The sequence below is a fragment of the Agelaius phoeniceus genome, chromosome 6 (genome assembly GCF_051311805.1).
Source record: "Agelaius phoeniceus isolate bAgePho1 chromosome 6, bAgePho1.hap1, whole genome shotgun sequence".
Lineage (NCBI taxonomy): Eukaryota > Metazoa > Chordata > Aves > Passeriformes > Icteridae > Agelaius > Agelaius phoeniceus.
In genome coordinates this window covers 27,618,177-27,642,195 of record NC_135270.1, presented here as the reverse complement: position 1 = coordinate 27,642,195, position 24,019 = coordinate 27,618,177, and the positions used below count along the sequence as shown (strand labels likewise).

General features: G+C 38.6%; 1 protein-coding gene across 2 annotated transcripts; it reads left to right on the top strand.

The window, feature by feature from the left end:
* The first annotated feature begins 44 nt into the window (after nucleotides 1-44).
* On the top strand, nucleotides 45-23,959 carry TMEM87A (transmembrane protein 87A). Of its 2 annotated transcripts, none has more exons than XM_054635799.2 (20): nucleotides 45-177; nucleotides 1,656-1,713; nucleotides 5,198-5,295; nucleotides 6,094-6,210; nucleotides 7,814-7,867; nucleotides 7,969-8,025; nucleotides 9,576-9,723; nucleotides 10,434-10,495; nucleotides 12,361-12,544; nucleotides 13,332-13,431; nucleotides 14,162-14,255; nucleotides 15,124-15,196; nucleotides 16,214-16,318; nucleotides 17,439-17,497; nucleotides 17,713-17,816; nucleotides 18,180-18,253; nucleotides 19,411-19,472; nucleotides 20,378-20,433; nucleotides 21,635-21,665; nucleotides 21,990-23,959. In XM_054635799.2, the coding sequence occupies exons 1-20, from the start codon at nucleotides 46-48 to the stop codon at nucleotides 22,029-22,031; spliced, it is 1,710 nt and encodes a 569-aa protein (XP_054491774.2). In that variant the 5' UTR covers nucleotide 45; the 3' UTR covers nucleotides 22,032-23,959. The 2 variants fall into 2 exon arrangements, with proteins under 2 accessions (XP_054491774.2, XP_077036324.1); XM_077180209.1 differs by lacking the exon at nucleotides 15,124-15,196 and adding an exon at nucleotides 14,507-14,582.
* The last annotated feature ends 60 nt before the right edge of the window (nucleotides 23,960-24,019 follow it).

Here is a 24,019-nt window from a genome sequence, read left to right as displayed (position 1 = left end):
GGAGCGGAAGAGGCGCGGCCAGCGCGGCGGCCTCCGTACGGCGGGATGGTGGCGGCGCCGCGTTCCGGGGGGCGGCGGCGGCCCGGAGTCGTCTTGCTGCGGCTGCTGGCGATGCTGCTGCTGGCGGGCACGGCGGGCGCCGGGCAGCGCTCCAAATGGCGGCTCCCGGTGCTCCTGGTGAGTGCGGGGAGCGGGGCCGGGCTCGGAGCCGCCGGGCCGGCCGGTGTAGCGGCGGTCGGAGCGAACGTGTGCGGGCGGGAGGCCGTGGCTGCTCCGCGCGTCCTCCTCGGGCGGGACACGGCTGCCCTCGGGGACGTCTCGCCCAGGCCGCGCCTCTGTGGAGCCTGACCCGGAGCTGGTGCGGGAGCTCGGGGCCGTGGCTGCCTCCTGCCCTGCTGCCGGGCTTGAGCCCTCTTGGCGGGTCGGCGGTGGCGGCAGGGGAGAGAAGGCTTGTGCGGGAAATAATCCGATGGGCGGCGGAGGGAGAGCCGCCCCTGTGAGGCGCGTGGGGAGGGAGGGAGTGTCTTACCCGGCTGGTGCCCGGCCTCGGTGGGCCCTGGGCAGGAGAGGCCGCCCTGCGCCCCCCGTGCGGCTGGGCTGGCGGCCCGCAGCGCCGGGGCCTGGCCTCGGGGAAGCTGGGCCGCTGCAGCGGTGGACCGAGAGAGGTATGGGCCTTAGGGCAGGTGAAGGAATTTCGGCACTTCTCATAAACCCTGCCTGCTTGAATTTGCATGGAGGAAAGCTGTTTTGCCTCAAATTCGGTCGGACTTTATCAGGCATTAAGAGTACTATGTACTTTATGTGAGGCTTTTGAGCCTCAGGAACAAAACTGAAGGATCACAATGAATGCTCCTATTGGTTCTTAGAACAAAATTTTTTTTTTGTTGGATGGTCCAGACCATCTCATCAGCAAGAAAATGGTAATTATTTCAACAGATGTCAACGTGAAGTTGATTCCGCTTGCGGATCAAAAAACCCCAAGTCTCTTAAACCATCTTTAAGAGTATGTTGGAGGGTGGTGAAGCGTGACTGGAAAGTCCAGTAAGACTGGCTCCAGATTTGACATTTGCTTTCATTACTGTATTGACTTAAAACTCAAAATGGAAGATTATGTTTACTTAAGCTCAGTGACATTAAACCTGATGCCAAGAGATTTTTCCATTTTATATATTTTTGCATTTTATGTATTTTTCATCTGTTAGTAGCTCTACAGACTATTACTGTATACTTATATAATTTATTAGCTAACTTCAGTACTTCTCCTACCCTGTTAGGTTAGACAAACACATTCCTGGAATCCTACTATAATCTCACTTCTTCAGTGAACTGAGGACATTTCACTTTCCCACGTATTTAGGGATAAACAGCGTGGGGCTAGAAGCAAGGAGGAGGCTTCAGTAGGGGGTCGAGCCAAGAGGGAATTTACTTCATTTACTGTACTTCTAATTGGGGATTCTTGTCAATTATGCTAATTTGCTAAATTTAGAAAAGTGCCGAAGCCCTACATCATGTGTGCGCTCCACCATAAGTGCACCTGGAGCACTGTCTACTAATGGTAACTGCTTTTTATCATTTTTAACTTGTTTGGCTTGTGATTTTAGGGCTGATAAGGCATCAAACCCACTAATACCTCTTCCTCTTCTGTGCCTTTGCAGGGGAAGAAGTTTAGCTTTGGGAAGATTCTCTTCAGCAACACCACCATTTTCCTGAGATGTAAGTGGTTACAAGGAATTAACCGGCTCTCTCTGCTTTTTGACACCCCTCCTGTTTTTAACAGTTGGAACTCAAAACACTGTAAAGTGTTTAACTGCACTGGCTCCAGAAACAGCTAATCTAGCACTGCATGAAAGCCACAGCTCTGATATGGTTGAGTCTGTTAACAGCCTTGGAGCTTCCCAGTTGTGATCTGCTTAGATTGGAGCAGAAATGAATGGCTCTATTCATGCTCTTTGTGGAGAGGGCAAGATGGGCAATGGGAGCACCACTTTGTTTCATATAGTGGGTAACCATGTGTGGGGTGTGCTGCACTGTGCTGTGAGATGTGCTTTTTCTATCTAAGATTGTTAAATGTCTGGGAGATCTGGTGCCAGCTGGACAGGGGCTATTTGTATACTGATGGGAATACAAAAGGCAAGGTTTTTTGAAGCCTCGTTCGTTTTTAGCTGAGTGCTTCTGGGTGTTGTGAGGGAATGTTGCACACTGCAGCAGAGCTCTCCTGAGAGGTGTTTTCTCCTGATCCCAGTGCGTGATTGGGATCATCGAGTTTGTTCTGTCGAACAAACATGTTGGCAGCCTTCTGATTTCTTCTGTGTATTGCTCTTCACTGATCTGGCCAGGTCTATGGGTTATGTAGGTTTCTGGTCCAAGGAAAGTTTCTGTGAAATACCCTCTTACCTGTGAACATGAGGACAGCATCTAGATGGCAATAAGATGTTATAGAAGTGACTAGTTGATTTAGAAAGGTGTGAAATCTTTTTTGAACACTTTAAGTGGTTGTTTGCACCAGTTTTTACCATGAGGGAAGGCTGCTTAGTCTCTGTACTTGTGGTTTTTCAGGTTTAATTTCCAATACATGCCCTTCTTGGGACAGTTTTTCAAGGAGACTTTGTTGAAGTGCCTCTCTTGATCCCACATGAATCTGAAACAGGAGGGTAGAATTTGAGTGGTTATTAGAGAAGGTCCATCCCTTCTGTGTTAGGGCTTTCCCACTTGACAAGTGTAACTGACCCACTGAGGTTCGCATCTTGCAGTGAGACAATTGCAAGTGTACAGCTGCAGGATCAAAATTAGAAGTCTGCTGCTTGGGAAGAGGAGTGGGGGTTGAAAGGGCATTTTGGTGCTTTGGTAGGTTTTAGGCTTTCTTGTCTAAAGTTTAATATAAATAGTGTATTGTAGTGACATGGCATCTAAGATACAGGTCTCTGAAGTGATGTGTGTGGTAAATCTACTTGTGCCAAAAAACCAGAGAGATGGAGCTAAGGCATGGGAAGAAATTATTTGTTGTAGGGCAGATCTGTCAGTAAGAATTCAACCCCCTGCCTCCTGATGTAGAATTGAATTACACTGTACTGTCAACCTTTAAACAGGCATTAAGCCTTAAAATTCTTTAGTGAAGACACCTGTTTTACATACCGGTGTGATTAAAAGATTGACATGAACTTGGAAAATGAAAGAGGAAGCAACAAAGGCTGGGAACTTATTTTTTCAGCCTAGATGAAACTTAAACTGCATCTGATGCTGGGAAGCTTCAACTTTGTGATTTTTTTTTTTCTGCCCACGCTTGTGTGGAAACTATTCTCTTTTTGTTTCCTGTCTGTTGCCTCTTACATCTGCTGTGTGATGTTTGTGAGGACAAAATGACCATTCCTGCCAAACATGATTGCTCATGGCCTGTTCATGGTTTTCCTGAGCACTTGCATCTCTTTTTCTCCTTTTTTTCCCCTCTTCTTGATTTTTGATTTTTGTTTTGTTTTTTTTTTTTTTTTAATCTCTTTGGCACATTGGTGTCTGATGCTTTCTGCTTCTGACTGGGAAGATTGCTGCTGGCATGCAGTGTTGTCAATAATGAATTTATTTTTATCTACTTTTTTGATGTGCTGTTCTAGAAGGCATTTAGTTTCTTGTATAGGATCGTGATAGAAATCCTGCTCTCTGTAAATGAGTACAAAGACTGCATTCAAGTTGAATATTACTGGCTTTTGTTTAAAGGCTGAGGAACTTAAATTTCCATATTGCTGAATTCAGTAAATGCCATGGATACTTTTTCTGACTTTTGAAGTACTTCCTTTTTAAAGTTTCTGTAATTTTGATGTTTGCAGAAATTGCAGATTGTTCTAGTGACCTATTTTACCTCTCTGGGTGCTACTGCTGAATATGTAGTTCCCTATTTATTTTTCACAGAGCAAAAGGTATTTAAAAGGTGGGTTTGAATCTTATTTTTTGCTAGCACTTTTTTTTTGAGATACTCCTCATTTGGTCAGTTTTATCAGAAGAGCCTGTGTCATCAAAGAATTTGGCATCTGCTTACATCACTGCAGTGCTTTAGTTTCCTTGTTGTACCTTCTGTAACATCTAGGGCAATGTGGAACGTATATGCCTTGTTTTCATGCTTACCAGAAGGTGCTTTTTCTCAGTGATTTTGCTTAATTTTTTGGTGTTAGAAACTCAGCTGTTGAGTTTTTAGCTGTATGTGTTTTAGTACTCACGAGGTATAAAGTGGGATTAGTCAATTAATACCTGGTGGCAGGGTTTTCCTTCTAATTGCTTTTTCTGCCTGGTCAGTATGGAAACATTCCTTACAAGTGTACATGTAAGAAAGTTGTGGATGCATCCTCTGATATGAATGTTGCCTGTAAAGTTGTAGGAACTTCTTAGCCACTGCAAATATCTGTTAACTCAAAAGAGTTTTGCCATTTGCTGACTGGGGAAACACAAATGTAATCATCTAAATGGCTCTTCCAAGACTCTGAATAGTCACTGCTTGACTTCTTAATGTCAAATTCTCTTCACTGGGCTTTAAGAATGAGATTTGAAACACAAAACCCCACACAACCTTTCCTGGCTAGGGAGAAAGTCTTGTGTTTCACTTTTCATGCATGTTGTTACTAAAGTAAATCACAGAGGAAAAGTTGTCTTACTGCTGTTTTAGGTAGCATTGCAGCTTTGACAGCATGGGCCAGTGTGTAGATAGCCTGTGTGTTTTTTGGGAGGCTGGTTGTTAACTGGCACAATCTTACCTTCATTTCCTTGGTGATGGCATTGATATATTTAAATTGTATGTGGAAATGGCTTAGTATTATCCTGTTCCTAGCTTTCTCTGCCTGTTACATGTGCTCCTGTCTCTGAAAGGGAGGCCCTTTTTGTGTATTGGAGTCACTGCTGTTCTCCTCATTTGGTATTTGCAGTTGCTGAAACATCCTTGATTGTCTTCAGAACAAAAAGTTTCCAAATGATGTTCAGCTCTTTAATAGAATTGTATAATGCTATAATAGAATTCTGTTCACATGCTTCTTTCTTTCATTGAACAGTAATGAATTACTTGAGGAAAATATTCTATTGTTTTGCTTTCAGTTTCATGTTTAAAATTTAATTATGTTGGTTTTGCACAGAATGGGAGGAGAAACCTGGAAACCTGGAAGGCAGATGGTGTCTTACATATCTCATGTTTGATTTTTTGTTTGTTTGTTTGTTTTCTTAGTTGAAGGAGATGAAAAAGCTTGTGAATCCTCCCAGGGTTTCAATGTGACTTGGTACTTAAGATACTCTGACTGCTACAATGAAGTCTTCAACTTTGGGGTAAGAATTCCATGGGAAAACATAGGTTATGGTTTTTAGAGGTAAGCAGGTTTTGGAAGGAGGGAGTTAGAGATGTCTCTCTTGCATCCACGTTGTGATTTGGGCCTGAAAGACATTCTTCCATTGGAAGATAACAAATTTATGGAATAGAATTGAAATTATCCACAACTTGCTGCAATTGCTGACTTTTTTGGGTTTTAGGCCAGGTGGAAGTGTTTGTCAAAATTGTTTTAATTTTGGAACTTAAGTGAATACAGTGACTCTAAAATGAGTGAGTTTATGGTATTTGAAAATATTTGCAGGAATGCTTAATGACAGTGAATAGAAAAATTTGAATATTTACGTGTTAAGTCTAAATTCTGTTTTTTGTGGATGCACATGGCAAGCATTAGCAATTTGTGCAAAATATATAATGTTTCGAGCTAATGTATTAGAACATGGTTGTGCTTTCTATGGTTAATGTTTTTCATGTTTACTTAAATTATTAATTATGACAGTTGTAACTACTAATCTAACACAGGACTGAGTCTTCACTCTTTAAAATGATAATGCAGAGTTTGTTTGTGCAGACTGAAGTTTATTTTTTCTGCTACATCTCTACGTTTTAATTCTTACTCAAAGCCTGTATACCATCATTTCTATAGTCTTGTGTAGTTTTGATGCCTTTATTCTACTAAATTTGATTCAAGAGTGTGTGCAGAGCGAAACTACAGATCTTTCCAGGTCTTGTAGCTGTGTACTGAGATAAACCATTTGAAATACTTGATGCTAACACCCAAGTTCTACTCTGTTTGGCAGGATGAACAAGCAGATAACTATTTTGGGACTACAGCTGAAGAGCATCCGGGTTGGTCAGGATACTATGCCACTTCTTCTCTCTTCTTTTCAAACTGCTCTGAGCTCTTCAGGCCTCAGGTATGGGTAGAAAGCTCAGAGTTTGCTCTGCTATCTTATACAATATATAGAGAAGGTGGTAATTCCTGGTAGATCTGTTGGCATCCTATGTAAGTACCACTATAGGATGGGAGGTACTTCTTTTTATCTGTTTATGACAACCAAGCTGTGATGATGAGTTCTTAATTTTTGTTCACTTCTGGCTTGCTCTTCAATGTTTTGCTCACGGTAGTGAGAAAACCTCAACCAAATCCTGTAAAAGTGATGTACAGATCAATGTTCTTTTAGTTTGTGGTTTGTATTCTGAATTTGTTTCATGTACAGGAGGCTACTGCTAGTTGATTAGAAGTGGCAGCAGAGTGAAAATCCCACTAAACTTGAATCAATAAAGGACTGGCATTTATTAGTCGAATAATGAAAATGAGTGTTGAAAAACGAATTACTTTAGCACTCACGGAATAGGAGTGCTAGAATATGTTGGAAAAAAATCAAGTAAAGGCAAGGAGACAATGCAAAATTAGCACAGGGAAGTAATGTGCAGATATCAGCTCTACACCAGCTGTATATCAGCAGACTGATGATACTACCAGTGTAATTTGCTGTCTTTATTTAATGGTATACTTAAGAATTGAAGGCAAATTACGGAGGGTTCTATCTGTGTTCAGCCATTCCTCACGTAGACAAAAGATTATGGATAGAAAATACTGGGAAATGTCTCATAACTATTGAACCTAGTGTTGTGGGTTGCTTTTTGGCATTTTTGGTTGTTTGGGTTTTTTAATTAAGAAAAAAGACTAATGCCTAAATATGGCTTTTAGTAATCTATTTGCATGCCTCTAATTCCTTTGATGTGTGAAGATGGCTTGAAAGGTTTTCAAAAAGAAAGAAAAAAATTGATGATGCATGCTTTTACTGTTTTTACTTGGTTTTGTAGAAGAGATCTTGTGAGTTCACCTGTGTAATGTGGATTTGGGCATCCTAACTAAACATGCTTGTGAAAGTCTTTAAGGTTTTAAAAGTCTTCAAGTTTTCCTCCAATGCCTCTGGAAAGTCTGTGGAATTCTTAACAATATATTCTTGTCAGACATTAATTTCTGAAGTTTCACAGCAATTTCTTCTCTAAATGTTCAGCTTTATCCTTGTGGTGTAGCAGTTCCACTAGATTTTGAGTCACCATAGTTCAGGAGAGTTAGAAAAATTTTGATCTCTAATAGGCACTCACTCATCCAGGGACTTACTTTTGCATAGATTAAGACAGAAATCTCAAAACCCTGTATCTGTTTGTGGTGAATCAGTCATGTGATGGGGATACAAAACTGATTCATGTTTCAAAAAGAAAATTAACTTCATACTATCATGTCTGGTTTCTAAAACTAGATACCTGTTATTTGAGGGGAGGAAAAGTAACTCTCAAATTACAAAACATTAAGTATTCAAGACTTCTTGCATAAATGGACATTTTTTTGATTTAGAAAAATGAAAGCTCTCCAATACAGCTGTTTAAAGAATAATGACGTTTATTGGAAGCTTTTCTGATAATGTCATGTTAATGTGTGAATTGCCTATAAATGTTCAAGTGCCTATAAAGTGTCTATAAATCATTTACCTTTTTTATATCTTGCAGATTTTCTATAAAGAATTTTTTCGTCCAAAGCCTCTCTCACCTGAGAAACAAGAGGTAATTTTCCTTTCCTTCTAAGGACGCAGTGTAGTCATGGAAGAGATAGTTTTGGCATACTTACTTATTCATTTTTCTGTGTTTTTTATTTTCTCCCTAAGGGCTTTAAAGATAAGAAGGAGAGTGCAGGAAATGACACAATGGTGACAGATAAAACTGTATGTATACTGAATTTAGGCATGGCTTGTAATTCAGCAGTCTTATTTTGGTTTTGTTTGCTTTTTTAAAATTTATATTTCTTTGTGTAAGAACTTGATGGGAGCATATTCTATGGTTTTTTGACACCTGGATTTTTTTAGCTTGAAACTAGGTAGTGCTGGAAAAACAGAAAACAGAGTAACTGCTTTTTCTGTAAGTGAAATACAGAACTGATACAATTCAAACCAATGGTATAAATTAAAAAATTCTTTTTCCATTGTAATTTAAAATAGTAATTTAAATTATCTTCTTTGATGACTAATTCTTACAGAATACATTTGGTTTTGTCTTCAGTCAGTTTTTTTTCAGAGACGTTATACTTAAAAAGTTGATTACTTCATAGTATTTTTATTATATATTATATTACTAGGAACATTTCTCAAAACAACTTCAACTTTAATGTCCTGGATGCCAAGAAAGAAAATGTATTTTACTCCTTGTGTACATAAGGGGCCGTTTATTGTAAAGCTGAAACATAAGTAGATGCATGCAGTTACGAAGTAAAGAATCAATGCAGCAAGAAAAGGCATTTTAAAGGCAAAATTTGTGTATATAAATTTATCCATTTTCTTTCAAGTTTACTGTGTTTCTGAGTTTTGTGTTTTGTGAATATTAGCATAAACTCTTTTTTTTTAATATATATAATATTCTATTTGCTTTGCATCTTGCAGTCAAGAGGTTTCTTAAAAGAAATGCATGCTCTTAATACTGATTTTCTCTTGGAGAGGCCTTTATAAAAAAAATCTTTGTTGCAGTTCTGCAGTAGTCATGGGAGTGGCATACATGTAGATAGTCTAAGTTTTAACTTTAAAGCTCTTAGTAAATAGTGCAGCTTCTGAGAGGTCTAGAGCTTCTTCACTTCTGGAGTTAACAGTTCTGTGTGCTGGAACTCAGAGATACCTCTTATTTGATGTATGGTGCAAATATTTATCTGGACAAGGTTCCTCTGTTAGTTCACTGCCAGGATTTGAACTTTGCAGGTAGGAGAGCTGTTGCAGGGACTGTAGTAGTAGTGTCCATAGGAAATGGCTACTATGGAAATCTTTTACAGTTAAGCTACTTCTGTATTATGCTGTAGAATTCAGCCTTCACCAGGGAGATGAGTTCTATAGCTCTGCAGTTCCCAAGCAATTGATTTCAGCAGAAATCTCTGTGGTGGTCCTAATGCTTCTGTAGTGAAAAAAGTGTGATGCTTTCTTGAATTCTTTGTAGTTTTTGCAGTACCTTTGAGTACTTTTCAGTAAGCCAGTGTTAGATTTGCAAAAAAAGTCCTGATCATCTCCCAGGTCTTAGAGTATTCTTCTTGAATCAAGCAACTAAATTTTAAGTGCGATGTCTAATAAGTACCTTTAAAATTCCCATATCAGATAATTATTAACAAGTTTTAGGTCTTGGAAGAGATGAAATTTATATTTACATGAAGCTACCACTCATATATGGCTAGTCTACTTCTGTCTTTTCTTTGTCTCCTTGACTGTGCACTGTTTACGTGGAGCTGTTTTATTTTCAGGCAATGAATGCTGTTATCAAAACTTGGCGAGATGGGCCATATATATTTATTGTGCAAATTGCACTTAAAACTGCAAAGGTTTCTACTGCCGGGCTTAAAAGAACTGAGAGAACAACGCCTTCCTCATATCAGAACAAGCTCTTTACAAGTAAGATAGCTCTTTACAGAGTAAACTGAAAATACAGCACTATTTTATGTATTCCCAGTCAAAGTATTCTAAGGTACTCTTAGCATATACTGTATGGTTCAATTTCATAAGACACTGTCTTTCGCTTCACATAGGTAGAATATTACTACTGCTCATTTAAGAAAAGAGGTGATTGCTTCTGTCTTGAAGATCCTAAGACTGTTCTGTCAGTTTACTGATAGAACTCAGGAAACGTCCATCCCAAACGTTTCAATTTTGAGGCTTGGTTTTTTTTTTCAGAAATGTGCAGACCAATACAGTGATATATACTAATAAGTCAAAACTTAGAGTATAAAGATCATAATTATCACCTTGATATTGTATTATATTTAACAGTGCATTGATAACCTATTCAAACTTCAGAGAAATTTAAAAATCCCCTTAAGAAGTGAACTTACACGTGTTTCTGAATTTTTCCTGTTATACATGAATGTCCAGCAAAAATTACTTTTAAGTACTGCTATGAGTTACTTGGTAATGGAATGTGTAATTTTAAGCTGCATGCTTTTGGCTGAGTATGTTATGAGTCTTAGGTTTATGAAAGTGCAAGTTAGATTTTAAAGGCCATGTGAAGATGTGGAATTTCTTTACACTTAAGAGAAAGTCAATTAAGTCCTGGCTTCCTCCTTTTGGTTCTTGTTTGATTTTGTAACTGGATTGTCTTTTGACAGTGACAGTAGAACTGAAGGGGCCGTATGAGTATCTTTCACTTGCAGACTACCCTCTGATGATTGTAAGTAAACCAGCTTTTCTTTGATCTATAAAATTGTCAGTTGATTTGAATGTCAATTAAATACACTGCTGTCATACTTCTGGAAACACAGAGCTAGTTTCTCAGGAGTAAAAGTTACTTAGCCAAGGGTGTTTTTTGGTTTGATGGGCTTTTTTTGTTTGGTTGGGTTTTTTTTTTTTTGTACTGAGTACAGGGTAGGGGAAACAGACAGAGATTTCTGTTCCTTGCATGTGCTGCCAATGTTGTCCTTCTCTGGATTGTTTGAATTAATGGTTGTTAATTTTTTGTTCCTGAAGTTATCAGTATTATTAGCTCTAAAGTGAGAAGTTTTACTGGTGCTGTTTTTCTCCTTAGCTCATGTCTTAGAAAATCTGCTATTCTGTGCTTTTGTTTGCAGCTACCCTTTCATTTGTCACTGCTTTCTTTGTTCTTTAATAGCTTAATCTCGCTTCCTCCACCAGCTGTTTTACACCCCATGAAGAGGTCTTTAACACTGCTGAGCAGTGAAAGCATAATTGAGCTACAAAGAGCTAATCCCCTTTTTATTCAAAGGAGTTATTGACTTGGTTTCTAGTTTCTTCTGTTCAGAAGGCTAAACAATAAAGGAACTTAAAATGTTTATGTAGTGAAGACAGACTTTAGCTGGGGATCAATAACAAGTAAGTCTCTAGCTTGACTCTATTGGCAAGAGCAGCCTGTCAATAGTGGAGCCTGGCAGCATTTCTGAAACACACATTTTACTTCCTGGAGAAGCAAAAAGCCTCCAGTAGCCCTATTGAAATGTAATTCATCAGTGAAAATATCCCATGTGACAGGACCAGAAAAGAATCTGTATCTCTAAATGTTTTCTCAACACAGTGTCTGCATGTGAGCTGTCTTGCCTAGATTCTTAGCATTTGAACTGCATGGATTGGTCAGGTGTGAAAATGTGTAAGGATCAGTAAGCTACTCTCCTAAGGAAGGTGTTTTCAGTTTGTGAAAGTTTTGGTGGATTGTGCAGCTAAGAAATTAGGTGTGTGCTTGGTTTTCCAAAAAAAAAATCTTACTTCTGAAAGAGGACACTACTTGATTATTAAGCACTGTCCTGTGCTAACTACTTCCTGCTATTCACTTAATGTCTTACTCTCTTCTAATTCCTCTTTTTGCCTGTCTTTGGTATGATTAGAAAATTCAGCATTGAGTAACATTGTCAAGCTTATTGTTTGCTGTATGAGACATACCATAAAAAGTTTTTCTGAAGCAAGTAACACTGAACCAAACAAAAATCACAAAATCTTAATATTTAAATGAATATCTGGATTTCTTTGTCAGCTGCAGGTTTTTTGCTGGCCTAAAAGTTGGTCAAAAGCTGAGTTTGCTGGAAATCAGCTTTTGAGAAAAGTTGTCAAATTATTTGAACACAGGGCATACAAGCATTGGTTGCTCATCTCTGTTCTGTGGAATGGTGTCTAAAGGTGGTCTGTGTGTTTATTTGCAGAGTACTGTAAATGTATGATGAAGTTATTAATAGAACAACACATGAGAACAAATAGTGTTTCTAGTACTTGATGATTTGCTTGAATTCTTACCTTTTTGGAATCTAGTAGCATGTATTTTCCTTAGAAAAAATTGCCAGACTATTCTTCAAGGGAGAAATTGCGCAGAAATTCAGTTACTCTCATTCCCTTTGTTGGTAGTGAGAAATTAGACTCTCACTGTTAAAGAGTCCAGAGAAGACAAATGAAACAATGCTTGTCTATTTAAAAACTTCCAAAGTTGCTATACTAGAGGAGAAAATACAGTTGTCTTACATCTATGGAATGGAAACAAGGATATTATTTTTCTGGGTCTAAAGTTCCTATGTCTTTCTTCTTTTTGTGCAATAGTTTTTCATGGTGATGTGTATTGTGTACGTATTCTTCGGGGTTCTGTGGCTTGCGTGGTCAGCCTGTTACTGGCGGGATCTCCTGAGGATCCAGTTCTGGATTGGTGCTGTTATCTTCTTGGGAATGCTTGAGAAAGCCGTTTTCTATGCCGAGTTCCAGAACATCCGCTACACGGGCGAGTCCGGTAGGTGGCAGCTGCCTTGTGCAGGATAATTGAGGGGCATAGCACTAACGGCTTGTGCTAAATTGGGGTGGCAGATACATGTTAACTATATGGTTACTTGAGGATTGTTTCAAAACAAAGAACAGGGAACTAGAGTTTCTGTATTTTTGTATGTTGGAAACATGGTGCTCTGTGTTCTTCTAAAGCTAAAATGCTGTTGCTTTCTTTGACTCCTGAGAGTAGTGTCTTAAGTATATAGAATGCTACATTCTGTTGCTGCAGTGCTGGTTTTAAGTTTAAAATAGGACTTGCTCAGTGTAGCTTGTAATTAATTTCTCACAATTGGTAATGACCTTGGAAAGATACTGTGAAACTTCTTGTTCAACCTGACAGCATTGTGGTAACTTAGTATTGAACCCATAGCCTCATAATCCATCTTAAGAGATTCCCTTTACCTGAAACTCTTATTCTGGTTTTGAGTTTTCAGGCTGGATGCATACAAATGTAACACTGCAAGTAAAATGTCATTATGACTTTGCTTATTTGCCATGCCCATGGTGCAGAAAGTTTTGTTGGTTGACTTGTTTGGAAGAGTATCCAGGCTGGATGTAAAACTTTTCTGTAGCTTTTTTTTAATGCTAAGTGACCTATCTTTTCTGAAAGCTAACTCTAGATGTAGATAATAAAAAGATTATGCACTTCAGTAGCCTACTTTTATGTCTGCTCTCATACTATGATTGCATGCAGTAGTTAATGAAACAGAAATTACATTTTAATGCCCTAACTTTCTCCTCTTTGCTTTTGGTAGTTCAAGGAGCAGTAATACTGGCAGAACTTCTTTCTGCTGTGAAGCGCTCCTTGGCTCGAACTCTGGTCATCATAGTCAGCCTGGGATATGGGATAGTCAAGTAAGTAATTCTGTTACAGGTTTTTTGTGATCTATTTAAATGGTTTTCACTATTGGTTTTTAAGACTTCAGGGCAGTATTCATCTCCCTTTGCTTGTTTAAAAGTAAGTGCTTTATTTAAGTGCTTTGAAGATCTAGACTTCTTCTCTAGTAAACTGAGACAGTTCCATACTGTGATTGCTCTTCTTTCCATCTACTTCTGTGTGCTACTGTAGGGTGGTTTTCTGAGTCGTTATTGAGATGCTCCACTGACTGGAATGGGAAATTTATGGGCCTGCCTTCTGAGAGAGGGGAAGCGTATATAAATGGGGTAGGGTCAAGAACCATTGATAGGAGAGGGGATCTCCTTCAGTAAGATTGTGGCTCATTTGTCTGTCCCCAGCTGTATTCAATGGTATAAACAGATGCTAGGTGGCAGTGGGAATTTTTGGCAAGTGCGGGTTTGCTGGGGACACTGGTGAAGAACTGGGATGAGACTAATTGAAATGGTCATAAAAAACTAAACAGGTTAACTAAAAAACAGGACTGTTGCATGTCTCTCCCTTAGTCACATCATACCTGAGACAAAATGAATAGTAAGTTTCAAGCACCATAATAATATTGCTGGATCAAGATGTGGCTTGTTACAAGGACCTTTTATTCATATGCTTCATACCTTATGTTTAGATAAAGTTGACATGACTTTACTTTTTGGTTTCCACTTAATCTGAATTTCACTTTGTTTCCTACAGACCTCGCCTTGGAGTGACTCTTCACAAAGTAGTTATGGCTGGAGCCCTTTATCTGTTATTTTCTGGCATGGAAGGTGTTCTTAGAGTCACAGGGGTCAGTAATAACTGCTTGAATTTTCCCATATGCCACAGACATACTGGCTGTATGTACTTGTGTGAACAGCTACTTGCCCTCCCCAACAACCAAACCAAATTCCCACTGCTCCAGTTTTGGAGGCTGTGCCTGGGGAAGTGTTTGTGAGTGGTGATGCTACTGTATTCATTAAGTGCCTCTTTGGGATGTAGATTTCTGTTATTCTGTTTTTGGGATAAAATTAACCTGTCATATATTTGATACTTTTCCAGTTTTTCTATGACACTGTGGCTCTGATAGCAAACTTGGCCCTGTCCATGATTGATGCCTGTATTATTTTGTGGATATCCTTTTAAAAGTGACCTTGTTCATAGCTTACTATTTCTGTCTTGTACTTGAATGGAATAAAAGGTGTTTTGCTTGTTTCTGTTAGGACTTTGGTAAGTTTATGATGTACATGCAAAGACAAGTTTTGCCTTTTTAGTCAAACTCATGGTTGCCAGTGGAGCTTTCAGTTCATCCATGGATAGTGTAAAAGATTTAATTACTACACCTCTAACAAGCTGGCTGCTAATTTTCTGTAATGGAAATGGCCAGAGCAATTAATCACAGCAATTGCCTCAGCAGAGACTCCTTTTAACAGTGCTAGATTGACTTAATCTGGAAAACTGCTTCTTGCCTTGCTGGTGGAGAACTGACAATGTGGTATTGTCAGTTCCTCTCTGTACATTGGACTAAACTCTTGGTTCAAGCCCTCTGTTTCTGTAGCAAAACTTGGAAGTGTTGTGGTGGGATATTGTTGGTTTCTCATAAAACAGCCTGACCCTTCTTACTTCTCTACTTTGTTTTCTTTTCAGTTTGTTCTTATTGGCTCTCTCTTTGTCTCCAGGCCCAGAATGATCTTGCCTCCTTGGCTTTTATTCCCCTGGCTTTCCTAGATACTGCCCTGTGCTGGTGGATATCCTTCACTGTTTTACTTGATGGGTTGTGTTTTCTTTTGAATTTGTTTTTTGAGTCTTTTCTTGGCTGAACTTTTTTTTAAAGTAAGATCTAAGTGTATATTTTTTTGTACATCTGGTAAAGGTTAGAGAAGTTCTATAATTGAGCATTCAGGTAAGCCTCTGCTGTTTTTGCTGAACTGGATGTGCCTGTGTAAAGCTATTCCAAAATATAGTCTGTCTGTTATCAGTCTCTCATTGTTGAGTATGAAAGTATTTTGTCCTAGTGTAGCCTGTCATGGCACCAGAGCAGTAGCCTTTGAAGAAATGAGTCAGTTTATATTTTAGGGAGAAGGTTGCTTAGCAGCATCAAACCTAAAAGTCTTTGTAAAATTCGAACTAGTCTTGAAGTAAGTGACAAAATGAGGCAGTGTTTATTTTTTGGTGTCTTGATGTATTCATTTTAAGCAACCATAATCTTGTGTGACTTTAGCAACTGACATCAAATGCTGAACTTGTGTATGGCAAAATCCCTCCAAAGTGTTCTTAGCTAAAGTCAATCACAAAAATTGTTTAAAATGTGAATAGCTGGGTGCCCAGCTGTGATAACCACAGTTTTCCCTTATGATGTCTCTCCTAACCACTTGTTTTGTCACTGTGGAAATAAAGCAAAAGAAAATGTGAAGGCACCCATATGCATTAGATAGATCTTAACTAATTTCTGATTTATATTTTCCTTTTCATTTATCAAAAGCACAGCCAACTCTTTCCTGAGGGAAAAGGCCATAGTCCAAAATAGAGGTTTGGATACCATTTTTGTGTGACAAGAGTTATAGGTGTAGATGACTAAATAACGTGAAAAGGACAGATTTTGCTCTCTGGTACCTTTGTCATAGCATGAATCTTCTACTGAGAATACTCTAATTTTTTGGAGGGTTAGAGTGTGTGATTGAGAGAGATGTTGATCATAAAGTCTATATCCTCCTAAGTTTGTGACTAGCTTGTCCCTTCAGAGACTTTTCCTTGACTCTTCATACATATTCATCAGCTTAACTCAAACAATGAAGCTGCTAAAACTTCGAAGGAATGTTGTGAAACTCTCTTTGTATCGGCACTTCACCAACACACTCATCTTGGCAGTAGCAGGTAAGCAGAAATTTTTTCCAGTTAAATAAAACCACTTTTCATTTCCATATAGGGCTTGATTTGCAAATTTTAAGTTTGGTGGCCTTTCTGTAAGTACATTTGAAATTCTTGGTATTTCTAACACTTGACCCATTTCTAAAAGTGGGTCTTTGCCAAGTGTTATGTTGATATTTCACAGATAGTGGATTATTAGTCCTGATGTTAACAAGATCAGTAGTTCTATGCAGCTCCTCTAACACAGCACTTTTGTCCCACTTCAAGCTGCCAGGGGCAAAAGTTTATTATTATCTTATGCTGTTAACTTCACAGAGATACTTTTTGCCAAGATGGTGATATTGCTGTATGCGATGGGGTTTTAAGATGTCTGAAGATCAGAGTGATTCTTAGAAAAACTGTATTCTTAGTTTTGTAGCATAATGCCCTCTCTATTCTGGAAGAATACAGATTGAGTTTCTTTTTCCATTTATATGTGATCAACTGAATTTCAAGAATAAATTTGTCGGTGCTTCCAGGTTCTCTGCTATAAATACAATGAGCAGAAAAGTTTAAAGACTGTGCTTTTTTATTTAAACAAAAAATCAAAAAAGTACATTCCTTTTGAAAATTGGCTCTGATGACATTCCTTTCAGCACCTGGTTCTTGGTCATCTTAAAATACTTTAGTGGAGGGAAGTCTCTTCTAAAACTGTGGTAAGAGCATGGTTTGAGTGTTGGAACTGTTATGGGTCAGGATCTGAATGCTTAAAGCATTCAAGCAGATCAGATTGTTCAGTTACTTCAGGGGTTGGGTCAGCTTTACTTGTCAAGTGATAATAAAACCATGGTTTGAATGCTAGATAAAAGTGATACAAGAATAATGAATAATAGTTAGAAGTTGGTTAAATACTCTGTATTTGATTTATGCCTTATGTCTGTAAAGAAACATGAGTAAAATATACTGGTCTATGCCTAAATTTCTAAGGTCAGTGCAATAGATCCATCTCTTGTTTTCCAAAACTATTAAATTTGATTTCAAGACTTGAGGTCTTTGATCTTTGCTTGGGAAACACGGTCCTGTTAGTTGGGTACTTGAATTGACATCTTTTGTAGTAATAAGCAGCTTGTTTGTTTGAATATTGCAGCATCCATTGTATTCATCATCTGGACAACCATGAAGTTCAGGCTGGTGGACTGTCAGTCGGTGAGTTTATATTTAATGTTTTCTACAATTGCTGCCTCTTGATAAGTTTATATTTGGCAGTGAGATACTGCCACAAAGCACCACAGGCTAAAAGTATCGCTTTTATGGGTAATGAGCCTCTTTGACAGATGCCTATAGTTCATCCTTGGAAAGAGATGAGGACATGACATTTCTTGCTTCACAACATCTTTCATTTGTGCTGGTTTTCTTGACAGGACTGGCAAGAGCTATGGGTGGATGATGCCATCTGGCGTTTATTGTTTTCAATGATCCTTTTTGTCATCATGATTCTGTGGAGACCATCTGCTAACAACCAAAGGTTCAGCTTTTCTTACCTCTTTTTAAAAATCCTGGGTTGTAGGAATGGTTGTTTATTCAAAGAGTACTGGTGGGTGATTTTTAGTTGCTGTCCACTGATCAATAAGGATACTAAGCAGTGTTTGTAGGGAAAGGTAAACCTAGAGAAGTTACATACATAAAATCCAGTCTGTCATGGTGCTCAGCTAATTCCAAAAGAAGTAACTTAAGCATTGTTTTAAAGACTGACACTAAACATAATCACTGAGATTCACAGAATAATCAAGCCATGTATGTGTTGGAGTAATGGATCTCTTGGGAGACAAGAGATGGAATACTAAGGTAGCTTTCAGTCTTTCACTTCTTTCACTATTCTTTCACATAGGTTTGCTTTCTCACCACTGTCAGAAGAGGAGGATGATGATGAGCAGAAAGAGCCAATGTTAAAAGAAAGCTTTGGTAAGAGAAAAAAAATTTTCCAATCAATTTCAGTGTTGAAGGCAGTTCTGTGGAGGAAGGTGTCTTGCTCTCTGGCAAAAATTGCCATTGATACACAGAATTCTAGAGGAAACACTGGCTTTATGTTTAGTATTTACATCACCTGTTTAATTCTGGGATTTTCTGTTGACACTGAAAACACTGCTACTGCTGTGGTTGCTTTGCCATGTCCAGTGGGCTTTGTTTGATTAAATATGTCATGTCTGAGATTTTAATCCAGTTGTGATGACAAGGATCTCTTGGATATTGTTGCTAGGCAGAGGTTTAGTGTGCAGTTCTCTTTTAAAATCCCGTTTAAGAATTTTCATTTATTATCTCTTCTCTCAACTGTGAAATCTTCTTCATTCTCTACATTAGGGCTTAGCATAGGAATGTCCAGTGTAAATGTAGGAGTGAATATGTTTATTCATGAAATTGTCTTTTGTAGCACCTCTCTTTATAAGCTGTGTGAAAGGTAGGGCTACATGCCTACTGCTGTCTGTCCACAAATCAGTTATGCTGGGATATATCAGTGCTGTTCAGCTTGTTTAGGAGCTGAGGAGAAGTGTGTAATCCATTTGGTGCATTTGGCAAACCAGCACTATATGGCTGCCTGCCAGGCCACATTGCTTCTCAGCTTTTAAGGCAACCAAGTGGCTGGTGAGCAGTCAATAAGTAAAATAAACTTCAGGAGTTGCCTGTGTCTCAGAATGGTTGAGGCTGGAAGGGACCTCTGGAGGTCATTCTGTCCAAGCCCCCTGCTCTAGCAGGGTCATCCAGAACACATTGCCCCTAGACTGTGTCCAGATGGCTTTTGAGTGTTTTCTGGGGTGAAGATTCCACAGCCTCTCTGGGAACTATGTCTGAGTCCTATGCTGCTGATGTCTGGCTTAAATAAAAGGACTAGAAATTTATATTTCCTAGGTAAAATTGTAAATTTCAGGAAAAATTGCATACTCCACCTGTCAGGAAAAAATACTGCAAGCCTTTCAAAGGAGAAGCAGTCTAAATCATTAGCTTGTCTAACTCTGTCTCTTTGACTCAGATGAAATATCCTGAATGAACATTCAACGCTTTCATGTACAGTCGATGAACAATTAAAATTGTTACCCTAATTTTTTTTCTTCTTTTGGCTTCAGAGGGAATGAAAATGAGAAGTACAAAGCAAGAACCAAATGGCAATGTAAAAGCAAACAAAGTTGTGAGTATGACCTCTGTACTTCGAAGAATATAAGATTCACCTCTTCTTTGTTTACTTTTTAGTTTGCCTCGGAGTGTGAGTGAGCCAAAGTGTCATTAACACAGTACTGCTGAAAAGAAAGTAAATACAGGTTTCTCATGAGATTTCCTGTAAATACGATGGGAACGTAAGAATTCAGTGTGTTCTTCAGAAATGTCTCCACAATTCAGTGTAGATAGCACTGTATAAAACAATATTCTGATAGTGATTAATATATTTTTTTAACAAATCTGTCAGTCTGAGAGGGAGACTGAGGCATATTTTAAATAAATTGCCCTCTGGTTTTTAGATTGGTGATTCATTACATGAATGGGATGATGTGTGTACTTTTATGTACCTACCTAAATACTTTGGGGGACATGCATTTTTTCTTTGTGGCTTATAAGCAAGATGTTTTCACATTCATCTAGGAGTCCTAAAATATGTCTTGAAATCTTTTCATAGAACTCACGCATAAATTTAAAAGTGGAAAGTACCTGTAGGAATTCATTATAATAGCAATCATATTTTTGTCATTAGCATTGTTTTCTCAAGGGTTGGTTGCAGCTGTATACTACTTACCTGAGGATAGATAAGAAGAAAGTTAAACTTTTCTATTTTGCAAGGGGGTGGTGGTGAGGACTGTTACAGAGTTCACAGCAAGTGGGTGGGATTTTCTTTACTTTTTTTCCCCTTGAAATGTGTTTTCTTAATCTAGAAATCAGACTGAATGAGGTTTTTTGTGTGTGTTTGTATTTAATTTTTTAACTGACATTATAAATACTTTTTTTTTTTTGTCAAGTAGGTTGAGAAGAAAAAGTCTTGCATATGTGACAGCATTGTGGAAAAACTGACTTTTGTTTTCTGTTTAATTTCTGTACTTGTAGCAGGAGGATGACCTGAAGTGGGTAGAGGAGAATGTTCCTTCATCAGTGACAGATGTGTGAGTATTTCTGTAGTCTAAATAAAGGCAGGTTCCTTTCCCACAGGAATAAGGCATCAGAATGCCTTTTCACTTGTATGCTGCATTTCCATGGGCAGGGGTTGGGTTCAGCCTGGCACTGGCCTCTGAGCCCTCTTATGGAGTCTGCTGGGATTGCACACAGGCTGACTTAAGGAATAGTCAATTGGAATGTGAAACTATAGACTGGTCTGCATTTTACTGAAGTTAAAACAATATCCATAAATCCAGAAAACAAAGAACAAACAACCCCTTTTCTAGTGCTCTGAGAAGACCTTTGAATATCTTGCTGAATGTAAACCATGGATTAATGTAATCCAGTTTTCAGCTTTATCTGGAACATGTGATGTCATTTTTATGCTTGTGGTAATACAGTCAGCTATGTACACTGTCTATATCTCTTCTGCTTTTAATAACTTAGACATGCTAGAAGTGTCAGTGCCTGTGTCTACATTTTTCAAAACAAAACTGAAGTTCATAGATCAGTGTATTCACAAATTTGAACAGGTAATTTTGGCAGAGGGTCTGGATTGAAGTACAAAACTTTCCTTGAACTTAGGTAAAGAAAAGAAATTAGGTGAAGTTTTAAGAAGAAGAAAAGTGCATTTTCTCAATTGAATTTGGTTTTCCCAGTCCTAGTACTTATTTTTTGATGACTGATAGGATTCCTTAAGTAAAGAAGGACTAGACTGGTATAAACTAGGAGGGGGCACTTTGAGGTAATCTGTTGCAGATTTTTCTGTTTCTGAGAGTGTGATCAGGGTTGCGAAGAGCCAAGATCCCAATAAATGGGAGATCTGTTGTAGCTGGAAAGGCTGAAGTACCAGTGGAACTTGTTTGACTTCTGGGACATGTTTTTATAATATGGTCCCATATTGTAAATGGCTTCAGTGCAGTTCAGCAGTGTTCCTGTATGAGTGAAGCAGCTTATTTCATGGCAACTTGAAAATTGTTCACTTGTTAATGAGAAGCATAATAAAAAAGAATAAAAACTGTGAAGGTCATTGAGGATACTCCTTGGGCTCTTTCTTTTTTGTGTGTCTTTCTCTAATTTCTTTTAAATTGAAAGGTCTGTCTTGATTGTTTCTTTTCTGTGCCCTAAAAATGTGAGGTTGAAAATGGTTGTCAGTATGCTCTTACTATGTGCTCTAATTATTTTAACTTCTTTTTCCCCCCACTGCAGGGCTCTTCCAGCTCTTCTGGATTCAGATGAGGTCAGTAAAGAAATCTTCAGTTCAAATTAGCCTTCTAACATGCCAGGGAGTCATGAGTCAGTTGATAAGGTCTTGGCTTATCAGAACTGGACACTGCTCAAGTCAACAGAACAGTAAAATACTACAAGAGGGGAAGGATAGTGGGAACAACCATGATACAACTTCTTAAAGTACAAATGTGTTCTAAAATGAGTGGTGTATCTGGTATGTAAGTTGGACTCCTAACTTAAAATGCATATGAGTGTTGTTTGTTGTGAATGTGCATGTTCTGAAAAATGTAAATCTACTGGGGAAAATTACAAGATTGGGTATTTTATTTTCTAGGAAAGAATGATTACCCACTTTGAAAGGTCCAAAATGGAATGAAGGAGTAACTTTTTGCTCTTGGACGTGGAGACACCTCTTTTAAAGTTGCTTGGTGGAGCAAGTTCATCCTGCTGATTTGTCTCTTGATCTCAGCCTTGAAAGTTTGATGCTTTAATGTCATGGAGGGTGTCTTGCTGTGGAAGAAGTTCACAAGGACATTATAAACCTTTTGGAAATTTGAATTTAAAGTTGCTGCAAGTTTGGATTTTTAAGCAATTGACGTGTACTATTCCAGCACCTTCTGTAACTTTTCAAATATTTAATCTGTGAAACTAAAATTCCTAATGTCTGCTTGAGGAGTTTATATTTTGATGTTACAATTGACACTTAGAGGTGAACTGCCTGTACCTTTTTGGGGGGAGGGTGGGGACAGATAGAAATAAGCACTGAAGAAACAACAGACCCATTTTCTGGTAGATAACAGCTGCTGTTGTATGTCATGTGTTCAACATGCATGAAAGAGTTTTAGAGAGAAGCTCCTGTTGATGAAGAAAATGAAGATGCCAGAAAGGGAATATTTGGAAAAGTTACGGTAATATGAGTTTTTAACAAAATCAAGTGCAATTTTATTCATAACACTGTGTATGAAAGATTTTCTATTTTAAATGCCATTGACCTGTAGGTAGCAGCTGCCTAGAGCTAACACTTGCTGCTGTGGCACATCTCATTGCCGGCAATGTGGTGGATGCCTGGAAAAACAATTTGCCCCTACCTTTCATGTGTTGCATGATATAATTTAAAAAAATATCCCAACAAATAAAACAACAAAAGCAAACATCACCAGAACCACTCCTGCAGTGCTCCACAAGTGCTTGACTACATGTTAAGCAGACATTAACTGGATGTTTCAGCAGAACTCTTCTCCCTTTCCGTGTAACATCTCCCACCAAGAAGTTGGCACTTTTCTATGAGAAGATGGTGAGCACTGCCTGCCTTACTTGAAAGAGGATTTATGGGGAGTCCACAGTGCTGGGATAGTTCTGTTCCTGGTGTCTGTTTAGAATTCCTTCCTATGTAAGTGATTTGATGCTGGGCTTTCCTGTCCCAACTGGTCCCTGTGGCCAAGAGGTACTCTGAGATCACTGTGTTTCAGTCGAAGTTGCAGGTTTCTGTTCTATGTAATTGCATTTTGTTTCTCCTTTTTAAATGAAGAAGAGCTTTTGGACAATGTTCCGGTTTTTGCTTGGCTGCAACAGCTGAAGTTGCAATAACTTCCTCATGGAAACCTGTTGTGGACTGTGTGACAAAAGCTCTAATTTGGGTTCATAACCTTTAGAACTGATGATTAGGAGGCAAGCAGCAGCTGGATATCTAGGAAGCAGATGTGGCTGCTGCTGGAACGGCATAGAGCATAGAGCAGGTTTTCTGGTTCTTCTCATAGCTATGTCAGCAGAAGTGAACACGTGCCTGTACTTCATTCATTCCACTGTAAGGTCTGGTAGCTTAGCTGTAGCTCCTCTTTGTCAGCAATTCAAGCTGAACATGGCACTTTACAGTAGCTGAGGCACAAGGACACAGCATCTTCTGCTAGCTGTGTTGTGGGAAGGGCACACGGGCAGAGAAATAAAGGTGTGGCTATAGCACCTCACTGCTTCTGCAAGAGTTGCTGGAGCTCTTCTGCCATCCTCTTCAGGCCACAGATAGAATCTTTAATTAGAAGACACTTCTAATTTGCTATGCTTAATTGATATAGATGAAAAAAATATAACCTCCATGTCCTTTTGGGGAGAGGAAATTTTTGTGAAATAAAGCTACACAAAGCTTGCTATTTAATTTTTTTTTTTGTTTTGTTTTCATTTTTAAAGAAATCCTATTGGTTTGGATTGTTTGGGTTTTTTGAAACAAATAGATAAAAATGTTCTCTACTGGAAGCACAAAAGTTTGTATGTACTATTTAATAAAGGCTAGGCAAAGAGTAGAAAGGCTAACCTTGTGTCCTTCCAGTTTCTTACTCCCTCTTCTCTCACATGAAGTGTTACCATCTTCAC

Bases quoted from the DNA above. Each gene is read 5' to 3' on its own strand.
- TMEM87A (XM_077180209.1), top strand. From the start codon at position 46: ATGGTGGCGGCGCCGCGTTCCGGGGGGCGGCGGCGGCCCGGAGTCGTC. The intron at 8,026-9,575 runs GTATGTATACTG...TTTTATTTTCAG, and splicing joins CAATGGTGACAGATAAAACT to GCAATGAATGCTGTTATCAA. The intron at 19,473-20,377 runs GTGAGTATGACC...CTGTACTTGTAG, and splicing joins ATGTAAAAGCAAACAAAGTT to CAGGAGGATGACCTGAAGTG.